The sequence below is a fragment of the Poecilia mexicana genome, unplaced genomic scaffold (assembly GCF_051168715.1).
Source record: "Poecilia mexicana isolate PSO_F unplaced genomic scaffold, ASM5116871v1 scaffold_19, whole genome shotgun sequence".
Taxonomy (NCBI): Eukaryota; Metazoa; Chordata; class Actinopteri; order Cyprinodontiformes; family Poeciliidae; genus Poecilia; species Poecilia mexicana.
The window spans coordinates 3,157,547-3,177,921 of NW_028263388.1; the positions used below are offsets into that span (position 1 = coordinate 3,157,547).

The 20,375-nt window shown below is 39.0% G+C and overlaps 1 protein-coding gene across 1 annotated transcript in view; it reads left to right on the forward strand.

The window, feature by feature from the left end:
* Positions 1-1,092: 1,092 nt before the first annotated feature.
* Positions 1,093-20,375, forward strand: part of jmjd1cb (jumonji domain containing 1Cb) — a 190,180-nt gene continuing 170,897 nt past the window's right edge. The window contains exon 1 of the mRNA XM_088001097.1: positions 1,093-1,759. Coding sequence (XP_087857223.1) covers positions 1,604-1,759 — 156 coding nt within the window. The 5' untranslated portion in view covers positions 1,093-1,603. The remainder of the gene's footprint in view (positions 1,760-20,375) is intronic.

Consider the following 20,375-nt stretch of genomic DNA (forward strand, 5'->3'; position numbering starts at 1 on the left):
GTTATCTTCAACTAACTCCAGGCGTTTTGGTGGTGTGATGATGTTTGTGAAGAGTTTTGGTCTGTTTCTTTTATTAAGGTTGTTGGCACTGGTGTCCATTATAATTATCTTTGCAGGAAGAGGGGCAGAGAGAAGAGGAAGACATGCAGAGAATGACCTGAGGGTGGGAATCAAACCCGTGACAGCGGTGTTGAGGACAGTAGCCTTTGTATATAATAATGATCAACATGTGAAGGACACATTCACATGCTGATGATGGCATGCTACTGGACTGTAGTTACAGCTGCCCTGGGGCAGTCTGATAGAAAGAAGGGTGCTTCTTTTAGATCCATCTAAAAAGAAGATGTAGTGACTGATTTGCTATTAAGTTTAATACTGACTTTAAAATTCTTTTACTTGCCTTTAATGTCTTACATCATTTGGCATTAATTTATATAGCTGCTTGAGCCATATATTCTCAAAGGAACATTGGGATCATTTGGCCAGATGCTTTTAGGCAGCCTAGGTCTAAATCTCAGAATAAAGGGAATTTTGAAAAGACAACCTTTAAATTCTGTACAGCCTGTAACTTGATATTTGTACTAAAGAGTCCATATGTCTTTTAAACCCTCTTGAAAATGTACCTTTTCATGTTTGTTTTTAACTCCAGTTCAGTTGGAGTTCCTTCTGGTGTTTTATACTGCATTGTCTGCTTATTATGGTGCTTTTAGAGATGGTTTATCACATATTTTTCATTGATCATACTTTATTTTGTTTTGTCCTTTTTAATCTCTAATGCATTTAATTTTGTAAAGTACATTGCCCAACTTTATTTTTAAATGTGCTATAAAATAGACGGTGTATGTACATATCTGATTTCAACTATTGATGAAAGAGAGCAAAAGCAACACAGCCACACTTGGTGTTTACCCAGTTTAGTATATTTTAACTGGAACTGTAAGATACAAGTCCATGTTACTATTTATGCCAAAATGTAAGTAAAACAATTTAGACACACGAGCTGTGACAGTTTAAAAATAACTATTATTTTTTTGCATACAGATATGACCCAATTTTTCACAGTTATTTTTCAAAACCAGTTAGCCCCCGAAGCAGACGCTGTTCTTGTTTATGCTAATAATATAAGATTAATGACAGACAGTGGCAACCTTGGCTGTAGAACAGATTCTCCTTCCATTGTAGACTAATAGGGTTCTTGGCTCTGGTACAAAAAAGAACATTTGTCGTGGTGTCTTTGCAAAAATAGCTCCGGAGTGACTGGAGACTGGCTGTGCGGAGGGATACAATAGTTCTGCGGTTTGTGAACGCTTCGGGAAGCAGCGGAGAAATACTAGCTAGCATGGATTTGGTGCGGTTCAGTGTTCCACTGTTTTTTTTTTCACCCTCAAAGAGAAGAGACTTACGCTTGAGCGGGTGGAGATTGCTATTCTATTAAATCCCCACGGTCGGGTTTTCAGGTTTTACTAGCGAACAACTTTCCTTATCTTTTTTTTTCTTTTTTACCATTGGATTCTTAGTAGCCACTTTAATGTCATAAATGACACGTCTGTGAGGTCGTCCTTGTTGGGAAGTTTTCCGAGGGGGGTTCGACCAGCAAAAGGCCATGGCAGTCGAGGCTCGGCCGGAGCTGGTCGGAAAACGGTTCCTCTGTGTCAGTGGGGACGAGCCACCTGAAATCGGCGATATTGTTCGGTTGCCATGGAGGTCCGGGGTAATACGAGCCGTCAGCAACCGTGACAGCACCAATTCAGACCTGACGGTAAGGAATATGGGGATTTTTATCCTGCCCTGTGGTATATTACATGAAACACAAATGGGAAAATCTGTGGTTCCTGGCGAGGCAGCGAGGTACTCTAGTAGGATTGCGTGGCTGAAAGATTTTTCTTGCTTTGTTCCCATAGATACGAGACCCAAGACTCAACATCTTGTACCCCGTATTGTTTTGTGTATTTTCACTGCGTGTGTAGATTTGCCCGTTATTGACTACACAAGAAGCCAGTGAGGCTGCCAGCAGGGGGTTATGGAAAGCAAACAGCTAGCTGCGGACAGACAGTTCTCTGCATATTTACATGGAAGTGTTCAGAATTTTGACCATGTAACATTTTCTGTGGCCGCATCAAACCTGTGTTTCCATACATGCTTCGTGAAAAGAATCTTTAAACTGCGGCGGGCTATCAGGTGGTAGGTGTACAATCAATTAGTGCAGCCAAACAGCTGACGGGTCTTGTTGGTGCTGCATTTGTTTAAACATGTGGAGGAATTTTACTCCCCAGCAGCTAAATGTTTTAATCTGCTGTACACTGCAAATCAGCTGACGGTGGTGAGCTTAGCTTTTCAGTGTTTCTCTCGCCTTACAGATTTAAGGTTGAACTAATCCCGATTAGCTCTTGGTTACACAGTGTTAGTAATTTATTCATTTGTTTATTTGTTAATTTCCCCCCTACTGTCTGTCCTAAGAATAAGCCCAAAGTGTTAGAAAAGACATATAAACGTTTGCCAGTTACTCATGATGTGGAGAATTGTTCAGATTTTAAGGGGAACTGCTGCCAAATGACGTGCCACTGAGCAGCAGCAGAAATCTGTTTTTGTTTTTGACCCTCAGATGCAATTATAAAAAGGCATATTTTCACAACTGGTGCCAATGACGGCAATACAACTATACAAGAAAAATATGTCTTGACAAGCCCTTGGCTAGGTACACAGAATTTTTCCCCACAGTACACACTGTACAGTATGCCTATGCTCAGTTTTCTTTTGTTCCCAGACACCTTCTGTCTGCCTGTGCAGATAACTGGGCAGAGCCTAGCACAGATCTGATTTGATCTTTTCGCATATTTTCTTTGTGTGCATGTTTTGCTGATTGAGGATAGTCTCTCAGGATGCATTACCTCTTCTAACAGAAGTCAGCTGTTAGAATAGGTAACAGCTGAAAGAATAACTAGAGTTATTCTTTGTGTCTGAAGTAATCAGCTATAGTTTGTTTCTCATGTGTTCTCTAGCATAGATTCAAGTAGGACAATGTTGGTATCACAAGTTTTTGTGTTTTATTGTTGAGTGCTTCTGCAGCTTTCCAAATTAAATGTTGGTAAACAGATTTTTAAAGCTACAGGATCAGAGCTTGGTTATTTTGAATTTAGATAATATATTTCATATTTTGCTTTTACATGCATCATAGGGAGTAGCATAGGTTCATGAATTAATTAGTGTTGCACTGCTAAAAACTCCTCACAGCGATAATTCCATGAACTGCATTGTAATATGCATATGATCCAGCGAGTTTCCTGGTAGCTGGAGCTTCAGCAGGAGTAGAACTCTGGTTTAATTCATATTATGGTGTTCAGTCAGTTTAAAAAGATGAAAAATTTAAATGTGAATCCAAGCTGTCAGGATTTTCTCAACTGTTTGTCAGATTGTCATTGATACAACTGTATTCCCCATGCTTTCTAACCTTATTAATTGTCAGTTCAGTAACATTCCACACCTGTTTTTCAATGCTTTGTGTATTTTTGACCTTATAGTAAGATGTTGACACTAACTGAATAGTTGGTGCACTAGTTTTGAAGAATGAATGAACATATCTGTCAGAGGGAATCAATCACTGGGATCGCAGCATAACTAGATAACTGGAGTATTAACAATAAATCCTGACCGTTTGAGCAGCTGACTCAGCAGCCATTATTGTGTTATTAATTGTAATTTAGGTTTTGATACAAGATGTGAAGTGACTTTTGCAGGTGTTATTTGTGTCTTTACCTTTAGAAGATTCTGTTTATTTTAATTGTTCATTTGTATCAATGTAATAAAGAAGCAATACTCTGAGTCTCAGATCAGTGCTGGTATTTAAAGCATTTTCCTAAGCTCTCTCCTTTAGGACTACAAATCTAATAGTGTGAGAATTATAATTGTCCTTTTCATTAAATTAAAGGACAATAAATGTGTTATCTAATGGATAACTTTGCTGTTGGCTAACTAGTTTAGAGCTGCGTGTCTTTTGCCCTCATGTTCCTCCCTAGTTGATGTTTGTTTTGATGACAAAATGACTTGGCTATGACTGCAACTGTTCACAGCATGTTTGTCTTTGAACATAGATTTGTGGGACATCTCTGAACTAAATATGGAATAGGTTTTGACAGCAGATGAATTCTGCTTCGGCATCTTAAGACGCAACAAATATTGATCGGTTTGTTGACATTCACACTATTCCTTAATTCCGAATCTCGACAGTACAGCGTTTCTGCACATTTTTAATATAAATGGAAGCAAGCTGAGATAAAATGTTTTATGCAGACGCTAAGGTAAAAATATCCAGACCCACACACACTTCTCAATGTGCTAGCAACAAAGTTTTGTCTTCCTGCGACATTTTCCGTATATGGTGAAGGTGTTTTCCTCATCACTCATCAATATCTTAGATTTGTATTCATATTATTTCTTCCTGTACATTTATATTTATTTTGTGGTGAAAGCAAATGCTAGAAGACCTTTAAATAACTCATAAAATATAAAGTGAAATATAAAGTGGTAAATGGAAAAAAATAAATAAACAAGCAACAAATTTGTTTATGTTGTGCATTACTTTACAATGCTAAAATCCATCTGTGATTAGGAGATGGCCTGGTAGTCTCACTTTACAGTTGCATTGCCTGTTATGCAATCACATTATTCATTGATCAGTTCAAAGTCTATAGAGAAATGTAAGGTCAGGCAGTAGAGCTTTCGCTATTGATCAAAGTACTTCAAATATTAATCTGATACTGATATTTTTTGTGTTTTAATTGCACACTACATATGTAAAGTACAATAAAAGTGTAATTTCATGTATATGAAAATTTTAGATTAGATTTCTGCTAGAGGTGTGCTAAACATAATCGGACGATTTCCATGAAAAAGTGCAAGATCGGTGATCGCCGATCAGATAATCTCTGAAATAATAATCGATCTCCTCTGTCTCCTCCCTGTGTTCCTCAGAATTACTCAGCTTGGTCACAAACAGCCAATCAGAACCAGCATTAATAAGCTAAGCTCTCAGGAAGTTTTGATTCAGTCACTCAGAATTGTTTATTTTGACGCAAGCTCCATTTGACTTTGAATGAATGTTTCCCTTTTTATTGACATTATTTGATATAGGCAGTGTTGTGAGATTTGACTCATGAATAATTTATGGTACAGAGAGCCTTACTGTTAAATATTTTTTACTGATTGCTGGTTTTTCAGTTGTCCTTGTGTCCCTAATTTCTGCCCATATCCTTCTTGTAAATGAGATCTGGAGCTCAGTGGGGTTTGACCCGGTTAAATAAAGGAAGGAAAGGGAACACAGTATTTCTACAGAAGTCTGAAATGCTCCAAATGATGAGCCATGATCCCACTTTACCCACTATTTCTGTAGACCCTTTAAGATCTTTTTATAATAAACACACAAACATGAACCATTCATTACAGAATTCAATACAGATTGTTTTATATCACACAAGTCAGTCTGCTGAGATGGTGAACCCTTTTGTGGGTTCCACAACTCCTTAGGGGAGTTGTGAGCTCCCCTAAGGAGCTCACAACAGAGCTCTTAAAGTGCTGTTCAAGTGCATTCATTGCTTTAAACACAAGTTAGTTGTGCACCAGAATGTTATGTATATAAGATTCTGCTGATTACCATATTGCTCACATCAGACGGATAATAGAAGGTGATGCAGTATCCCGGCTCAGGTGCTGCTGCTTCACCTTTCTTTGCTGGGTTTCATATTCCTTCATCAGACTTGTTCTGCATTCCTGGATTACCCCCTTACTGTTCATAGAAGTTACAGGTAGGGTTGCGCAATACATCTTAAATGTATATGCAATATTCATATCCCAAGGAAAATGTTTGAGCTTCAAGGTGTGTTGGCTAGTCAAAGGAATAAATTTGACATTCAGCATAGCCATTATTTTTGGTATACTTTGACTGGTGAGTAAGTGAAATCTGCCATCCGTTTACATAACTACCAACTGTGCTACTTTTGGAATGTGCCTGGTCATTGACTCTGCTTAGTGCTAAAATGATAATTTTGATATTTCTCACCAGCTGCATGAATATTTTTGAGCTTCTGCTGACCAGATTATTTGTTGGTTTTCCATTTTGATGTGCATGTGAACCTGATCACCTCTTTAGAAGAATCATTGGCCCTATCAATTATGACAGAACAATAGATGGCTTGTACGATTTCTCGTCATTGGCTGCAGTTTGGTGTCTGTCTTTCTGTGAGCTTGTCTCCAGTCATTTTGAGTTTCCATGAGGTTTGATGTGTTCAGTTGGCTTTAGTTATGTTCATAAATCCTTTTGTTCGTCATCCCTCAGTGGTTCATTTAAGTGTGTGATCTTCAGCTGTAAAACAAAAACCATTCTGTGTGAATGCTGTTTTCAAAATCTGTTACTACTGTGACTTGCCACAAGTCACATCATTCACTTTCTTATATTCCATGATTTTCTAAAAACCTGCAGTCCTTTGTTACTGCCCCTGTGGTGGGTCTGAGGGGGGATATTTGGGAACTGACTTGTTTTTTGAGCTCTGTGTTCCATGTCCACATCTTTCAATTGGGTTAAAGAATGTGAACAGTTCATGGAATGATGGGATGTTCTGAAAGTTAACTGAATGCACAAAGCATTCCTTTATCATTCTAGGAACCAGGAACTGCAGGTATTGTCAGCTGTTGACTTGTGAAAAGTTTCACATTTAGACAGCACTGCAAGACACCTTGAGTCAGCTGCAGTTGTCATGCCAGGCCACTAGATGGCAAAGTGATTTGAAGATGTCATTGAATGTGCATTTGACCCTTGGCTTCTACCTCACTAGCTTCTACCTCATAGAACAAAGTGCTCATTTAACATTTATATTAGGTGAAGTAACACAATACAGTACTAAGCTATCTACCATTGTTTTATCTGCTTGTGCTTGCATAGAGTAACCCCTACAGCGCTATTCTGCAGAGTACTTCTGTTACAAAAAAGTTTCACTCTAAAACCTGGTTTCAAAACGTGCTGGTGTGAGATACTCTGGTACCTGGTGTCGTATAAATGAGCGTCTGGATCAAAAACATTATGGTTCAACTGAAGAGTGACTCTGTGTAAACGGGGCCTTTAATGAACTTCTTGGATTATCACGTGAAATAGCTCAAATATGCTCCTTGCCTTGTTGATTTTCCTTTGGTTTAGGATCTCTTCCAGGAATCTCACTGGTTCTGCCCATATGGTGAATAAAAGTGCTCTGTGGCAAGGTCAGATTGGCTGCAGTTTGCCACGGTGGCAAATAATTGCTTGTGATAGAAGTTCAGTTTAAAGTTCTGCAGGCTTTCATATGTAATGAACTGCTGCCAGCCCAGCAGTATAAGTTAGTCCATGGGCCAGAGGCCAAAATTTGACATTTTTGTCCATTTCAGGGTGGCAAAGTCTATCAATATTTTTTGAAAAGATACATGTGTCTAGTGAATATTTTGGTATGATAGCCCTTCCAAAATGGTAGCTGAGTCATCGTTATCATCTCATGAAGTAAACAACCCCTTTGGAAAAATTCTGTATTTTGGGACTGCTGTATCTCTGGTTTAGGGTCATGGTATGGGCATTTGTCAAAGGTTTATAATGCAATATTTGGTATCATCTTAAAGGGGACACTCTTGGCTTTCATTTAAGCCATGTTTCTGTAATGTAATACAATAATCTGAATTATGCTGTCAATAGTAGCCTAAGCATCTGAAAATAATCATTTTTTTTTATTTTACCTCAAAATTTGTCATTTAATGAGGGTGGTCTCCTCTCTCATTCTGCTATGTCTCTATGTGGCCATCCTGGGCTACTATTGTGTAGCCCAGGATGGAAAAACTCACAAAATCTGATAAATAGGCCAATACAGCATCCTGAAGTCTATATGTAAGTGTACATTTCTACTATTACTGATTAACTTTTCTATAACTAACAAACTAGACATGAGTGACACGCTAAACAAACCCCCACTAAACCCCCAACATATACACCAGTTAAGGTTATAGCCCAAGTCTGTAACTTCAAATTACAGCTCATAATCGCCTTCCATAGACAGACAGTGTAGGCATATCATACATTTTCTGATTCCTTAGAGTCTGTTGAGTATTTTAGTCATTAACTCTTGTGTCCCTGGTGTCCCTGGATACCGCTGGGATGAAAGAAGTGTATCTAGTTTGGTCAAAAGATGTGGAAAAATGTGTAATAATTTTGGTTTAACGACCTCTAATGACCTCTGTGTTGGTCAGAGAAACTCAAAACATGGCTTAAATGAAAGCCAAGAGTGTCCCCTTTAAGATGATACCAAATATTGCATTATAAACCTTTGACAAATGCCCATACCATGACCCTAAACCAGAGATACAGCAGTCCCAAAATACAGAATTTTTCCAAAGGGGTTGTTTACTTCATGAGATGATAACGATGACTCAGCTACCATTTTGGAAGGGCTATCATACCAAAATATTCACTAGACACATGTATCTTTTCAAAAAATATTGATAGACTTTGCCACCCTGAAATGGACAAAAAAATGGTCTGGCCCATGGACTAAGTAGAAACTGTTGGAGGTGTGGGTCGGTGTTCTGACTAATTGAGCTCCCATGTTTTCATACCATGGTTAGTGTCTATAAGCTCCTTCTACTGGTCTGGTAGGGGGTTCCTTTAGTACATCTGTTATGCAAGTCCATCATCCATTAAAAGAGCTGCAGAAAATCATGGTCAGAGTTATGTGGTAAAAGTTAACAACATGGTAATTAACTGGGGAGCAGTTCTACTAGCTGTCCATCTACTCTGCTGTGGGACCCTCAGGTCTAGTGTGCAGTAACGGCTCATGCTAGACCTGGGGAGATTTTTCCCCAAAGAGGTTCCAGTTCTTATCCAGGGCTGCCACTAGATCCAGTTCAAGAACCGCTCTGCTTTTTCACCACCCGAGAACCAACTTGAAGGCTGTGATTTTTAATATCTCATCCACTTACCGTTTAAACCTCTTTCTGTTTTATTTAGTACTTTTGAAAAGAATCATAGTGGATCTAGATAATGTAACCAATCCCAGTGCTCCTGCAGAAAACTTTCTAATATCACCACCTCAGTTTATTAACTCTGCTTTAAGCAACCAGCTTGTCTGCTGCAGAATCCTAATCAGCTTGATCTCCTGTCAGCACCTGGAAGACAGAAGTTAAACACAACACAAGGTTATTAAAGCCACCTGAAGATGTTGAGATTTTCTGTTAAAGAACAAAGACAGAAGAGGCATTTATGAATTTAAGAAAATTCATCAGCACTTTAGGGCTGGGCAATAAATTTATTGGTTAATCACATTTTCTGTCTTTTAAGATTCAATTAAAATAAAACAATAATTCTTTTTCACCAATGCACTCCTTTCATTGCCCTATTTCGGAGAGCTGTCAAACTACCAACGACTTTCCATCTTGCTTTACAAGCATGTTTTACAGCTTTCTATTTCTTTGGACTTTGAATTCAGGTCAACTCCCAGAAGGGAAGGTTAAAATTAAAGCCCGTTTTTGAAAATATATTTGAGTAAAATAAAATTGGATTTGTTATGATAAAATCAGATTTTATTTCTAGGCTGGGCGATGTGCCCTAGAAATAAAATCTAACATACTGCCTCAACCTTCTTAAACTCTGATAGGTGATTTCAAGATAAACAAGCTGAGGCTCTCAGGTATTCTGATGCCAATATGACATGTTGTATTGTTGAAGCATGGTATTTTGACTTGTGTTTTAAACATGATCGTAAAAAACATCTATGTAGTTTTAACTGTGATGCTGTTGCTCACACTGAAAGCAGAACATACTGGCTTTGTATTTTACTGGTGTGAGGAATGTCAGTGGCCAACCTCTGAACTCCAGGTTCCTATAGTAAAGCCAACAGCGGAAACACACCTGAAGGAGATGCTGAACTTTTCCCTTTCTTGTGTGGCGAACTCTTAGAGCTTCACATCCAGCATATTTAAAGTGTCCTACTCTGTTCCATGTCCCATGTCTACAGGGATGTGGACAGACTCTTTAACAATATAATAGCTGCAGGTCAGGGTTTTTGTATGAGATGTTTAAAAATAATAAACAGACAACATATTTGTAGAGAACAAACAGCCCTGAGTGTTTTATCAGGAATTAAATGTGACAAGATTTCAGATTACCCTCAAAAGTGGATTTTTATGAAACTATGTTGATGAAGACAGTCATATTTAAGTTTGCTGTACTCTAAACTGTTTATAGCAATAAAAGATGAGCAATTTGATACATAAGCAGTTGAAACCAGTTGTTGTTCTGATGCTCTTGGACTTTTATTAATACAGATTTTTATTTAACAAGGGTCCCAGTAACATAGTATGACTTTAAAGTTAATCTTTTTGGAATCAATCAATCATTGAATTTTATTGATAAAGCACCCTTCATTCTAAAAGCAGCTCAAAGTGCTGTGCAGATCAATAAAATCAAACCCACAAAACAAAACAAACAACCCGACTCACCACTTGGAAAAACACACAAATATACAGAAAATGCATAAATTGGGCGGAAATGATCCAATTCAGGAAATGTAATGGATCATTAAAAAGATGGGTCTTGAGCCTGCTCTTAAAGACAACAGCATTTTCTATGGCCCTTCCCTGGCAGACCATTCCACATAATAAAACATCCAGGCTGGCAGTTTATTAACTGACTGTTAATATACTGCCAGGGTTTCCCCCAGAAAATGTGCTAAGTCGGGGTCCACCAGTGGTACACCATGTTTTCGAATCAAAAATGTTAAATATGACTTGGTCGTGACGGTATATGTTGGCATTGTTGACAATACTTAAACACAGAACTATAGAGTCTTAAAAACAACAACCAAAAAAAATACAATTAAAATAAATATTTTGTTAAATTCCAATTAAGTAAACAGCCAGTGGATCTTCAAACACAAATGCTGGTCACATTTAGGGCCGACCCATGGCATAAGATGACTAAACAGCTGCTTAGGCATACATGCTAACATTTTAACACGGACCACAGATTTTGAATTTTAACATCTGTTAAGAATGACAACACTGCTAAATTTGATTTAATGGTTTCAGCAGAGATAAATAAGATTATGATTTATAAGAATTGTATAAATTTAAGATTTAAAAGAGCTGACAAGTTTACTTTGTAAAAGTGCAAAGAACAATCTTCGTAGTTTTTGTTACCATAGTTACAATCTGATGCTATGAGTTTAATTTTTGAGTTTGAGCTCTGTTTGTTCAAAAATACATCTCAGCAAGTGATGGTAGAGACCAAGCTTTTCTGTTTTGTGACTGTTGAGTTTATAATAATTGGCATAGAGTTGTTTGTTTTTGGTTGCCTCGTCTTTATGGGATGAGTTATTTTGATTTCTACTCTTCAGCCAGCTGGCCCTGCAGCACGCGTTCAACATGTTACAGGTCAAGTCCGTGGCCGTGCGATACTCTGTCTTCTCTACCTTTGTAGCGAAGCAAAAGCAGAGAAACAATTTGATATGGCGCAGTCTGAGGCATTGTGGCACTGTGCGTGTGACATCCACAGGCTGAACAACCGGCTCACTAACGCATCATTCACCGGGGAAAACAGTCATAAACTTTATCAATTTGCAGCGCAGACACAAACCCAAGCTCTGCCAGAACATGTACTTGGTGAGTGTGTGTGAGACGTAAACACACACACACCACACATAATTCTTTGTTCTCAAATATATATATATATTCTCACTGCATTGCATGCTCTGCACCAGGGGTCACCAACCTTTCTGAGACTGGGAGCTACTTCATGGGTACAGAGTAACACGAAGGGCTACTTGTTTGATACAGACATACATTTTCTTAGCTCACTCTTAATAACAATAATACATATGTACACATGATTACATGTGGTATGATCATATTAATGTTAGAGATTACTCACTATAGTTGTCAGTAATGATTTACCATGGCAGATATAGTTAATTGCTATTATGTGATCAGAAGTTCTTAGTACAGAGTTTTAAGTTTGAGTCCCTTTTGGAGCTTTTCTGTGTAATTCTAAATTTCCTCCAAGTGACCGACAGTATGGATTATTGCAGCTGTACAGCTGTATACACTTTGAGTTCCTTGAGATTTTCCTTTTAAATAAAAAAGAAAAGAATAGTTATTGTATATTTTATTATCTAACCCTCTTTACTTTTAACAAAATTGTGGAGAAAAAAACATTTTGTGTCAAAGCATCTTGTACGTAGCGCACATCAGTGAGTCTGTGGGGGTGGGCACGCAAAAGGCTAAATCATATTGGTCAGTTTACTTTTGTTAATTTTTCGCTTTTTCTGTGAGCTAAAAATGAATGAGTTCCTCCTGTTGTCCTAAGATCCTGCCTGAGCTTTTTACCCTGCGCGGTTCTGACGGTCGCCGGTTTATTAGCCTTTTTGTGGTTTCGCGAACTGAAAAGCTGATGGGTCAATCATCAAAAAAAAAAAAAAAAAAAAAATAGTTAGACAGGTTGGAGAGTAGCACAAAACTATCACTGTCTGCACCTAACCAGCACAAACCTAAACCACAAAAGCAGCGGACTTTTTTTTTTTTTTTTTTTTTTTTTTTTTTTACAAACGATGCTAAATAATAGACATGAAAGTGAAGCCTACCCGTATGATCCACGGAAAGACTGGGATGTTGATTCCCAGGTTCAGGTGGTGTCAGACATCCAGAGGAGGAGAAAGTGATGCAACATTGTTTGCTTAATTTTTACTCTTTTGGGGACTAGATTAAATTGTTTAACCCGCAGTCTGAGACGCTCAGTAGGGGTGGCAGATGTGACCCACCAGAACTGCACACGGTGTAAAGCTCAGCCGGGATCCAAATGACCGCTGTTAGAACCAGAGTGGGATCAAACTCCGCTCATTCATTTTTAGCTTACAGAAAAAGCGCCAAGCCGCCAAATAAACATAAACTGACCAGTGACATTTAGCTTTGACGTACCCACCGCCATAGACTCGCTACTACAAGACGTTTTGAAAACAAGAGTTTTTTTTCTGCACAATTTTGCTAATAGTAAAGAGGGTTAGATAATAAAAAAAATCCATATTATTCTTTTCTTTTTTTAAAGTGGGTACAAAACATTTAATTGAATATTTTTTTGGCAGTGCTCCCTAATAACAATGGCTATTTTTAGAACTTGCTCGCGGGCGACTGACAAGGTCCCCTCGGGTGACCAGGGGCCTGCGGGCACCGTGTTGGTGACCCCTGCTCTACACGCACCTCTAAAAGAAGTCACTATTAGTTGTATTTACGGTTCACATTAAGTTTGAGCAAGCAGAACAAGCACTGTGGCTTTTAAACTTGCCTACCTTGATGCTCTATTCGCCGAAGAAACATTAGGGTTTAGTATAAATTCTGATATACAGTAGGTGAAGCTTCTCTGCAAGAATACCTTCCAAATCATTCACTTTCAGTGGAAGATGGCACACGCAACCCGCTCTGAGGCAAACATCGGAGATACAGCAGCAGCACGCAAGGTTGGGTGGCCACCACGCAGAGAGGTGTACCCCTGTGACTTCACACCCTGTTCAGTGCATCGGCTATTAACCCTTCTTTGAGGAAGGATTCCGCTCTGCTGATGAACTGCTTATGAAGAGGTATTTGTATGAAGCTCTTTCATCAGCACCTCAAGAAATACCTGGACTTCTCTTCAGGTCTTCAAGGATTTCAGTTGGTGACTGAACTGCTTTGACTTTGTTTCAAATAATTCCAACCTGCAGACAATTCCAGATCTTTAGTTGATGTGTTCCATTACATTGTATGAGAAGTTCTTCAGAGGACCCTCCCTTCTCCATCATAGCTGGATAAAATAGCTGAATCCCCTCATGATCATGTCCAGATCCATTCTTTTGATTCAGATAGACTGGAGAAGAAATGCATCTAAAAGTTGCAGGGTGGTGTAGTAGCTCTTGAGGACTAGACTTGGGCACCCCTCCCCCAAACTACTTACAAAAAGTCACTTTCAACATCTGTTAACTATTTTATTTTGAACATTGTACGATAGTCAGCTTCACTTGAACGTACCTCAGGTCAGTGGTTCTTAACCTTTTTTGAGGTACCGAACCCACCAGTTTCATATGCGAATTCACTTAACCCTTCTGTACTGATAAATAAAATGATTTTTTCCCCCCGAAATTCAAGACATGGGGATGCCCCAACTAGAGTCTAGTTGGATCACCCCATGATCACTAAGTCTTCTTAAAAGGTAGAGTCTCTGAGAACAGTTCTTCAAAATATAGTCAGTGTTTTCAGCAAAGTTGAGCTGACTGTCCAGGAACAACCCAAGGTATTCAAAATTTGCCACAGTTTCAACAGGTTGGCCATCGAGAGAAACTGGAACCACTTTAAGGTCTTGTTTAGATCATTTAATTAGCTCTACATTCTTAAGAGAATGAAAAATTTATAATAAATAATAAAGACTTTGCAGTATTCTGCAAAGTCTATAATGTAATTATATTAGTTTTGTTACCACACCCACGCCACTAGAGGCAGTACCAACCCCGAAAAGATGCGACTAAGGAGCAGATTTAGAAGTACACCGAAAGTTACAGAATTTGGTAAGCGGTGAGTTTTGCTGAAGTAATTAAAGACACAAGTTCAAATCCATGCTGAGAGTGAAACTCCTTCAGTCAGTGCTCCTCCGCAGCTCTGATTGGCTAAGCAATGCAACGTGATCCTCTGCAGCAAGTGATGGCAAAGCGGGATGTGTCATCACGACTTTACACAAGTGTGTCTTTACCTCCGCGGCAGAGGCTCCGCCGAACCCCTGAGACCGACTCATCGAACCCCTGGGGTTTGATCGAACCCAGGTTAAGAACCACTGGACTAGAGTTAGGTGTGAGTTGATAGAAATAATTCAGCGTTGTTGTCTTCTTGTCTGGCTGCCTAGTTTTTTCCACCAGTGTTGGTTCACTCAGCTCTGCTCTGCTCTCTTTTCAATAATTAGTCTGTAGTTTTGTTTTAGCACTCAAACTATTGAAACACAATAAATGTACACACATGCAGGCAGCTAGCTGCCTTTAACACTCACTCAGATTTTTCTGTTGCTTACATAATGCTTAGGTTTGGCTGTAAAGTGTGCTCATTAGCAAGAATTAGCCATGTTGCAGCTAAAGCTAAAAGCAGGACATTCTCAAACTTTTTCACCAAAGGCCCAGATGGATATGTTGTAATATGCATATACCTATATTCTGATACTGATGTCTGAATGACTGTGTGTGCTGATCTGAATTCCACCTAGTGGATAGATTCTGACTGTAATTGTGTTTGCTTTGCATGTTGTCCATGCAACAGCACAGAAAATCTACATCATCGTTCACAACTTCTCCTTCTGTTTGCTGACTGGCTCGCTTGAAATTCTACCGGAGGAATCCAGTTCAGTGGGAGAAATCCCAGACAGAGCAAAGAAGGGAGGCAGTGACCAGGTTACTTTTATTGTGGAAAAGGAAGAAAAAATAATTGTGCATTTATTACAGATGGAAAAAACAAACACAGAATCAACTTGTTAATGTTGTTTTGTTCATCTGATGCAATAAAACCCAATGAGTACATTGTCTCATTAACTGGTTACTGCCCATTTGATTCACTGGACCAGAGTTAGTTATTCCTTCTGTTAAATGTTTCTAACAAGCATTTCTCTTTTTGTCACAAAGGAAAAAATTTCCAACCTTCTGAAAAGGAAACCAAACTACTGTATTCCTGATTTGACAATTTCTTCTTCATTAAAGACTCTTAACATTCCTGCAAGGAAGCTGTGTGAATGGTAAATTATATCATAGCATTCTTTGTATTTAGCTTCTTAATTTTTTTTTTTTTGCGCTGAAAGCTCATCCTGAGCAGAGCCCGGCATTCAGACATGTGGCATAAAAGGGCCTCACTCATCCACATGACAATGAATGGAAAGAGCAAGGCAACCAGCTAACTTTGCCTATGGAAGCTTTTGTTTTACACTAGTCCACTGTGTGTGTGTACAGTAGTTTTGCTGTACTCTGTGTGGCCAATCAGCAGAAAATGACTGAGTGGGGAAGAACTTTCCACATACATCCATGCAGGGTTATTGCTGTGCTGCAGTTCAGCATGTATGCAGTGTGTTAGGTCATGAATATCAGTGTTATTAATAGTAGAATTGTGTCCAAAGAATAGCACAAGAAATGCTATTATTTTGAAGTGTCATTGTGTTGATCTAAGTGGGTATAGAAATGGCATTAGTCATAGCAACCATTGAGTAATCGATGAACTTTAAAGGGGCAGTATTATGCTAATACTAAGTTCCAGCTACTTGGTGCCATTTTATAACACAATCATGTAACTGTTCAGGTATTATACAAAATGCTACATATATCAAATATGACTTAAAAGAAATTTTACTTTGCAATTTAACACCTTGAAATTGGGCCTCCATCTCTTTAAAAGTTTGAAACTTCACATCTGAATTGTCTAAGGAAAACTTCTGCAACTAATAGTCTGACTTGCAGTACAGTGTCTGGGATAGTTGGCTACAAGATAAGGAATAGTAGAAATCAATGTCTCCATGAACAAAGAGTCAGCTATCAGAGCAACAGAAGACGGGAACAAAGAAAAGGTCCTCTAGGAACATACAGTGTGTGTATACCTGGGATGCTGGGACTATCCGAGAAGACACAGATTCTCTTACCCTCCTCTGAAGAAGGGCCAGGAGAAATGAGATGTTTCTACTGCAAAGTATCTAAATCAGTGGCCAGGACTCATCCAATGATGCCGGAGAAGCATATGAGAGTTGTCATCACTGAACACCAGTTTCTCTTGCTCTTGGCCTGTCTCTTCAGGCTCAGAGACCTGAAGATCTGAAAGCTAAGCACATCAGTCTCCATTAAGGTGCTTTTCTACTGGCAAGTCGCTCTAACCGGAGGCAGATGATTTGCTTCATGCTGGAATCATTCAATGAATCATTGCAGTTCTGCTTCTAGGATAGAGTTTTGAGGACAGGATGTGGACACTCCTGTCTTATTGCCTTTATTTCCAAGTGTCACTTCTACTGAAGAAATTAACTTCTGGCTGAAGATCAGTGATGTGGTTTATTAGGGCTCTAGAGTGCCACCAATTTAGGTGCATGATTGCTCAATAGTGCACCTAAAAGAATTCTTAGTTTGCGCCAGTGCAAGAAGTTGGACTGAAGTGAAACCCTGTTTATTGAGCACAATTGACTAAAACCTATATAGAAAGTCTTTGGTCATTCATGGTCATTTAGTTTGAACAGACCAGACTGTGGTGGTTGTTTAATTGTTTGTCTTCTTTTGTGCCGCCATAAGCACTTCTACCAGTCTCCTCTCTCCCTTCCTATCGTTTCCCCATCTTACTTTAACAGCCATAACTTAGTGATGGGGCTTTTAGATGTAGCAACAAGTTGGTCAGTCTGGCTTTATACTCCACTGTGACACCACTTACTGTCACACTGTAACAAACATGTTCAAGTTCTGTATGGAAATTACAAAGTGTGTGCTGGGCTTTACAGGGTTGACCAATCTCACACGACATCTCACAGGAGATGGATAGATGGGTGTCTAATTCCCATCTGTAAAACTTTTGTAGAGAGTCTGTAGCTGGGGAAAATGGAGTGCAGAACTCACTGGTGCCCATGTGGCAGGTTGTCTTCAGTACCATTAGCATGTTTTATTGTAGTTCAGTATATAACAGCTTGGTCACCCTTCAAATGTAAGGATTTAACTTATTTGCATCTAGATGGTAAGATTGTGTCAGTTGCTTTGTTATTTAGAAATTTGATTTTATTTTCTTAGACTTCAGGTTTTGTATATGACAGCGAGGTTGTGTGGTATTTGGGTAATTGAATACACAGAGTGTTAGTGGTTTGTTTTTTTGGTGCTTAAGGAGACAGAATGAAATGTGAAGCCAGGATGGGCTGGTTGGATTTGCCCCTCCCCCCACCTCTGAGGCACAGACCCACACACAGACGGTGCAGTAAAAGCTCCATTACACATTGCCTCTACAACAGCCATAAAGTCTTCTATAGGCTTGCAGGCTTCCCAAATAACCCTGGGGATGCAATAAACTCTAGCACTCAACAATCGTCATAGTTACCAAGTGAATCTAGAACAGAGGACATAAGAATTAAATTAAATATATTTTAAAAAATGTAATAAAGCATTAATGAAGGACATATTGTTATGTTTGAATAAACATCTTGAGTCCTCAGTTGTGATGTAGCATATGGTATGCCTTTTGGTAATTTCAACATCTCAAGTAAAGGAATTTTATTCACACACTTCTAATGCATGGTTTTTCATGCAGCATTCAAGTTTTTATTGAAGCTGCACCATAAAGCTAGTCACAATCAACATTGCAATTTAACATTTACCATGTTGCATCCTGACATGGTTTCATTGTTCCGTAGTTTAGAACTGTTGATGTCAACCCACAATTGCCGATAATCTTTTCATTAAAAAATTAACTTGTGGCATTAATTTTTTTCAGACTATGTTGCTGATTACATGGGAAGTACATGGAATAAAAAAGGCATATACTGAGTTTTTTTTTAATTTATTTTAACTAAAATTTTTAGCAGAGAATCATCACTTAAAACCATAACTAAAGTTATACTACAGAAAAAATAGATTTGAACAAAATTGTTCATTTTCATACTAAACGAAATTGAACAAAAGTGCAGTTCAAAACATTCATGTTTACAAAGCTAGGTTTTCTTCTGCTTACCTTTCATAGTTAAATACAGAAAAAATATTAGATTTTGTAGAAATTTGAGCAGCATTAAGTGTAACATTAGAAGTAACACAAACATAATGAATATGAGTGTGAAAGAACAGAGCATGTTTCTGCTCTTGATAAAAGATTCGACATCCGGAGTTCTAGTAGAAAAAGTAGGCCTGAGGTCTGCCTCAGTATCTGTTCTGATTCTGTGTTTTCAGCTGAGCCAGAGCTGAGAAGGAACATGTAGTGCCAAACCAGGGGAAAGATACTCGCTCAGCACAGAGCAGCACCAGAACTGAGAGAAGCTTCCCTCCACCAATTTCAGGGAATCATTACATAATAGCTCCACCAGCTAACTCTCTGCATTGTTTGGCAGTGTGATGAATTCTGTCTTTAATGTCAAGGTGCGGCACATCCCACACATGGGTACATCACATATCACAAAAGTATTTAATATAAAATAAAAAGTTTATTTATTTTAATAACTTACCTCAGTTTCACACAGACCGATGTTTTCAAGTCTTTATTTCCGTTAGTTATGACTGGTGCCTATTTCTAGCAGTCATGGGCCAGAGGCAGGGTCACCCTGGACAGGTCACCAGTCCATCGCAGGGCAACACAGAGACAAGTTATGTGGACATTGATATGTCTGTAGTTTTGATCATAACTGTAGTTCTTACTTTCCTTATGTAACCAGACTGTGTGTCTCCTCTTCAGTGGTATCAAACCAAGAGTGTTAACTTGGATTGCAGGACATCTTTCCCACCTACTGCAATGAGTCCAAATATGCAAGACACAATAGATTTTTTATTTTTTTTTTCAATTTGAAATAAATTTTTGTCCCCTTGACCTGCTACCCAGGTCTGGGTCACTATAACCCTCCTATCCCCTCCAGACACGTCATACATTCAAACTACTTGCCATTGATATAGCTGGTTGTTGTTTTTTTTGTCAAAGGAATAAAATGGCTTAAAATAATTATGACTCTGCTGATATCTATATTAATCTGACATATTTATTCTAACAGTTTTAATCTACCAGTTAACATGACACAGTATATTTCCGGCCTCCTTATTAGCTGAAAACAAACACCACAGACACTGACATGGGGCTTTGCTGAAGCCTCTTCTACAAACAATAGAGCCGGGGTCTGGGGATAAAGTAAATATTCCACCGTTCTGCAGCCTAATGCCGTGTTTCCCCGATAGTAAGACACCCCCGATTGTAAGACATATCGGGGGTTTCAGGGGGGTCGGCTAATATAAGCCGTACCCCGAAAGTAAGACATATGTCTTACTTTTCGGGGAAACACCTCTCATCTAGCTGCGCGCCGCCTCCTGCCCACGTCCGCACCGCCCCCCCTCCATACGTCACCGCGTCTGCCACCTCCCTCTGATCTTAATGAGCGCCGCCTCCTGCCCACTTCCACGCCGCCCCCCCTCCATACGTCACCGCGTCTGCCACCTCTGTCTGATCCAAATGAGCGCCGCCTCCTGCACTTGTCACTGCCGCCTCCTGCTTAAAATACGGTAATGCACAGTATTCCACTGTTCGTTCTTACCATTTTTCATTGTTTTACATGTTATGCAATGTTGTAACAAGACATTCTTGGCACTTCCTTTTATGAAACTGTTTTGTGGTGAATA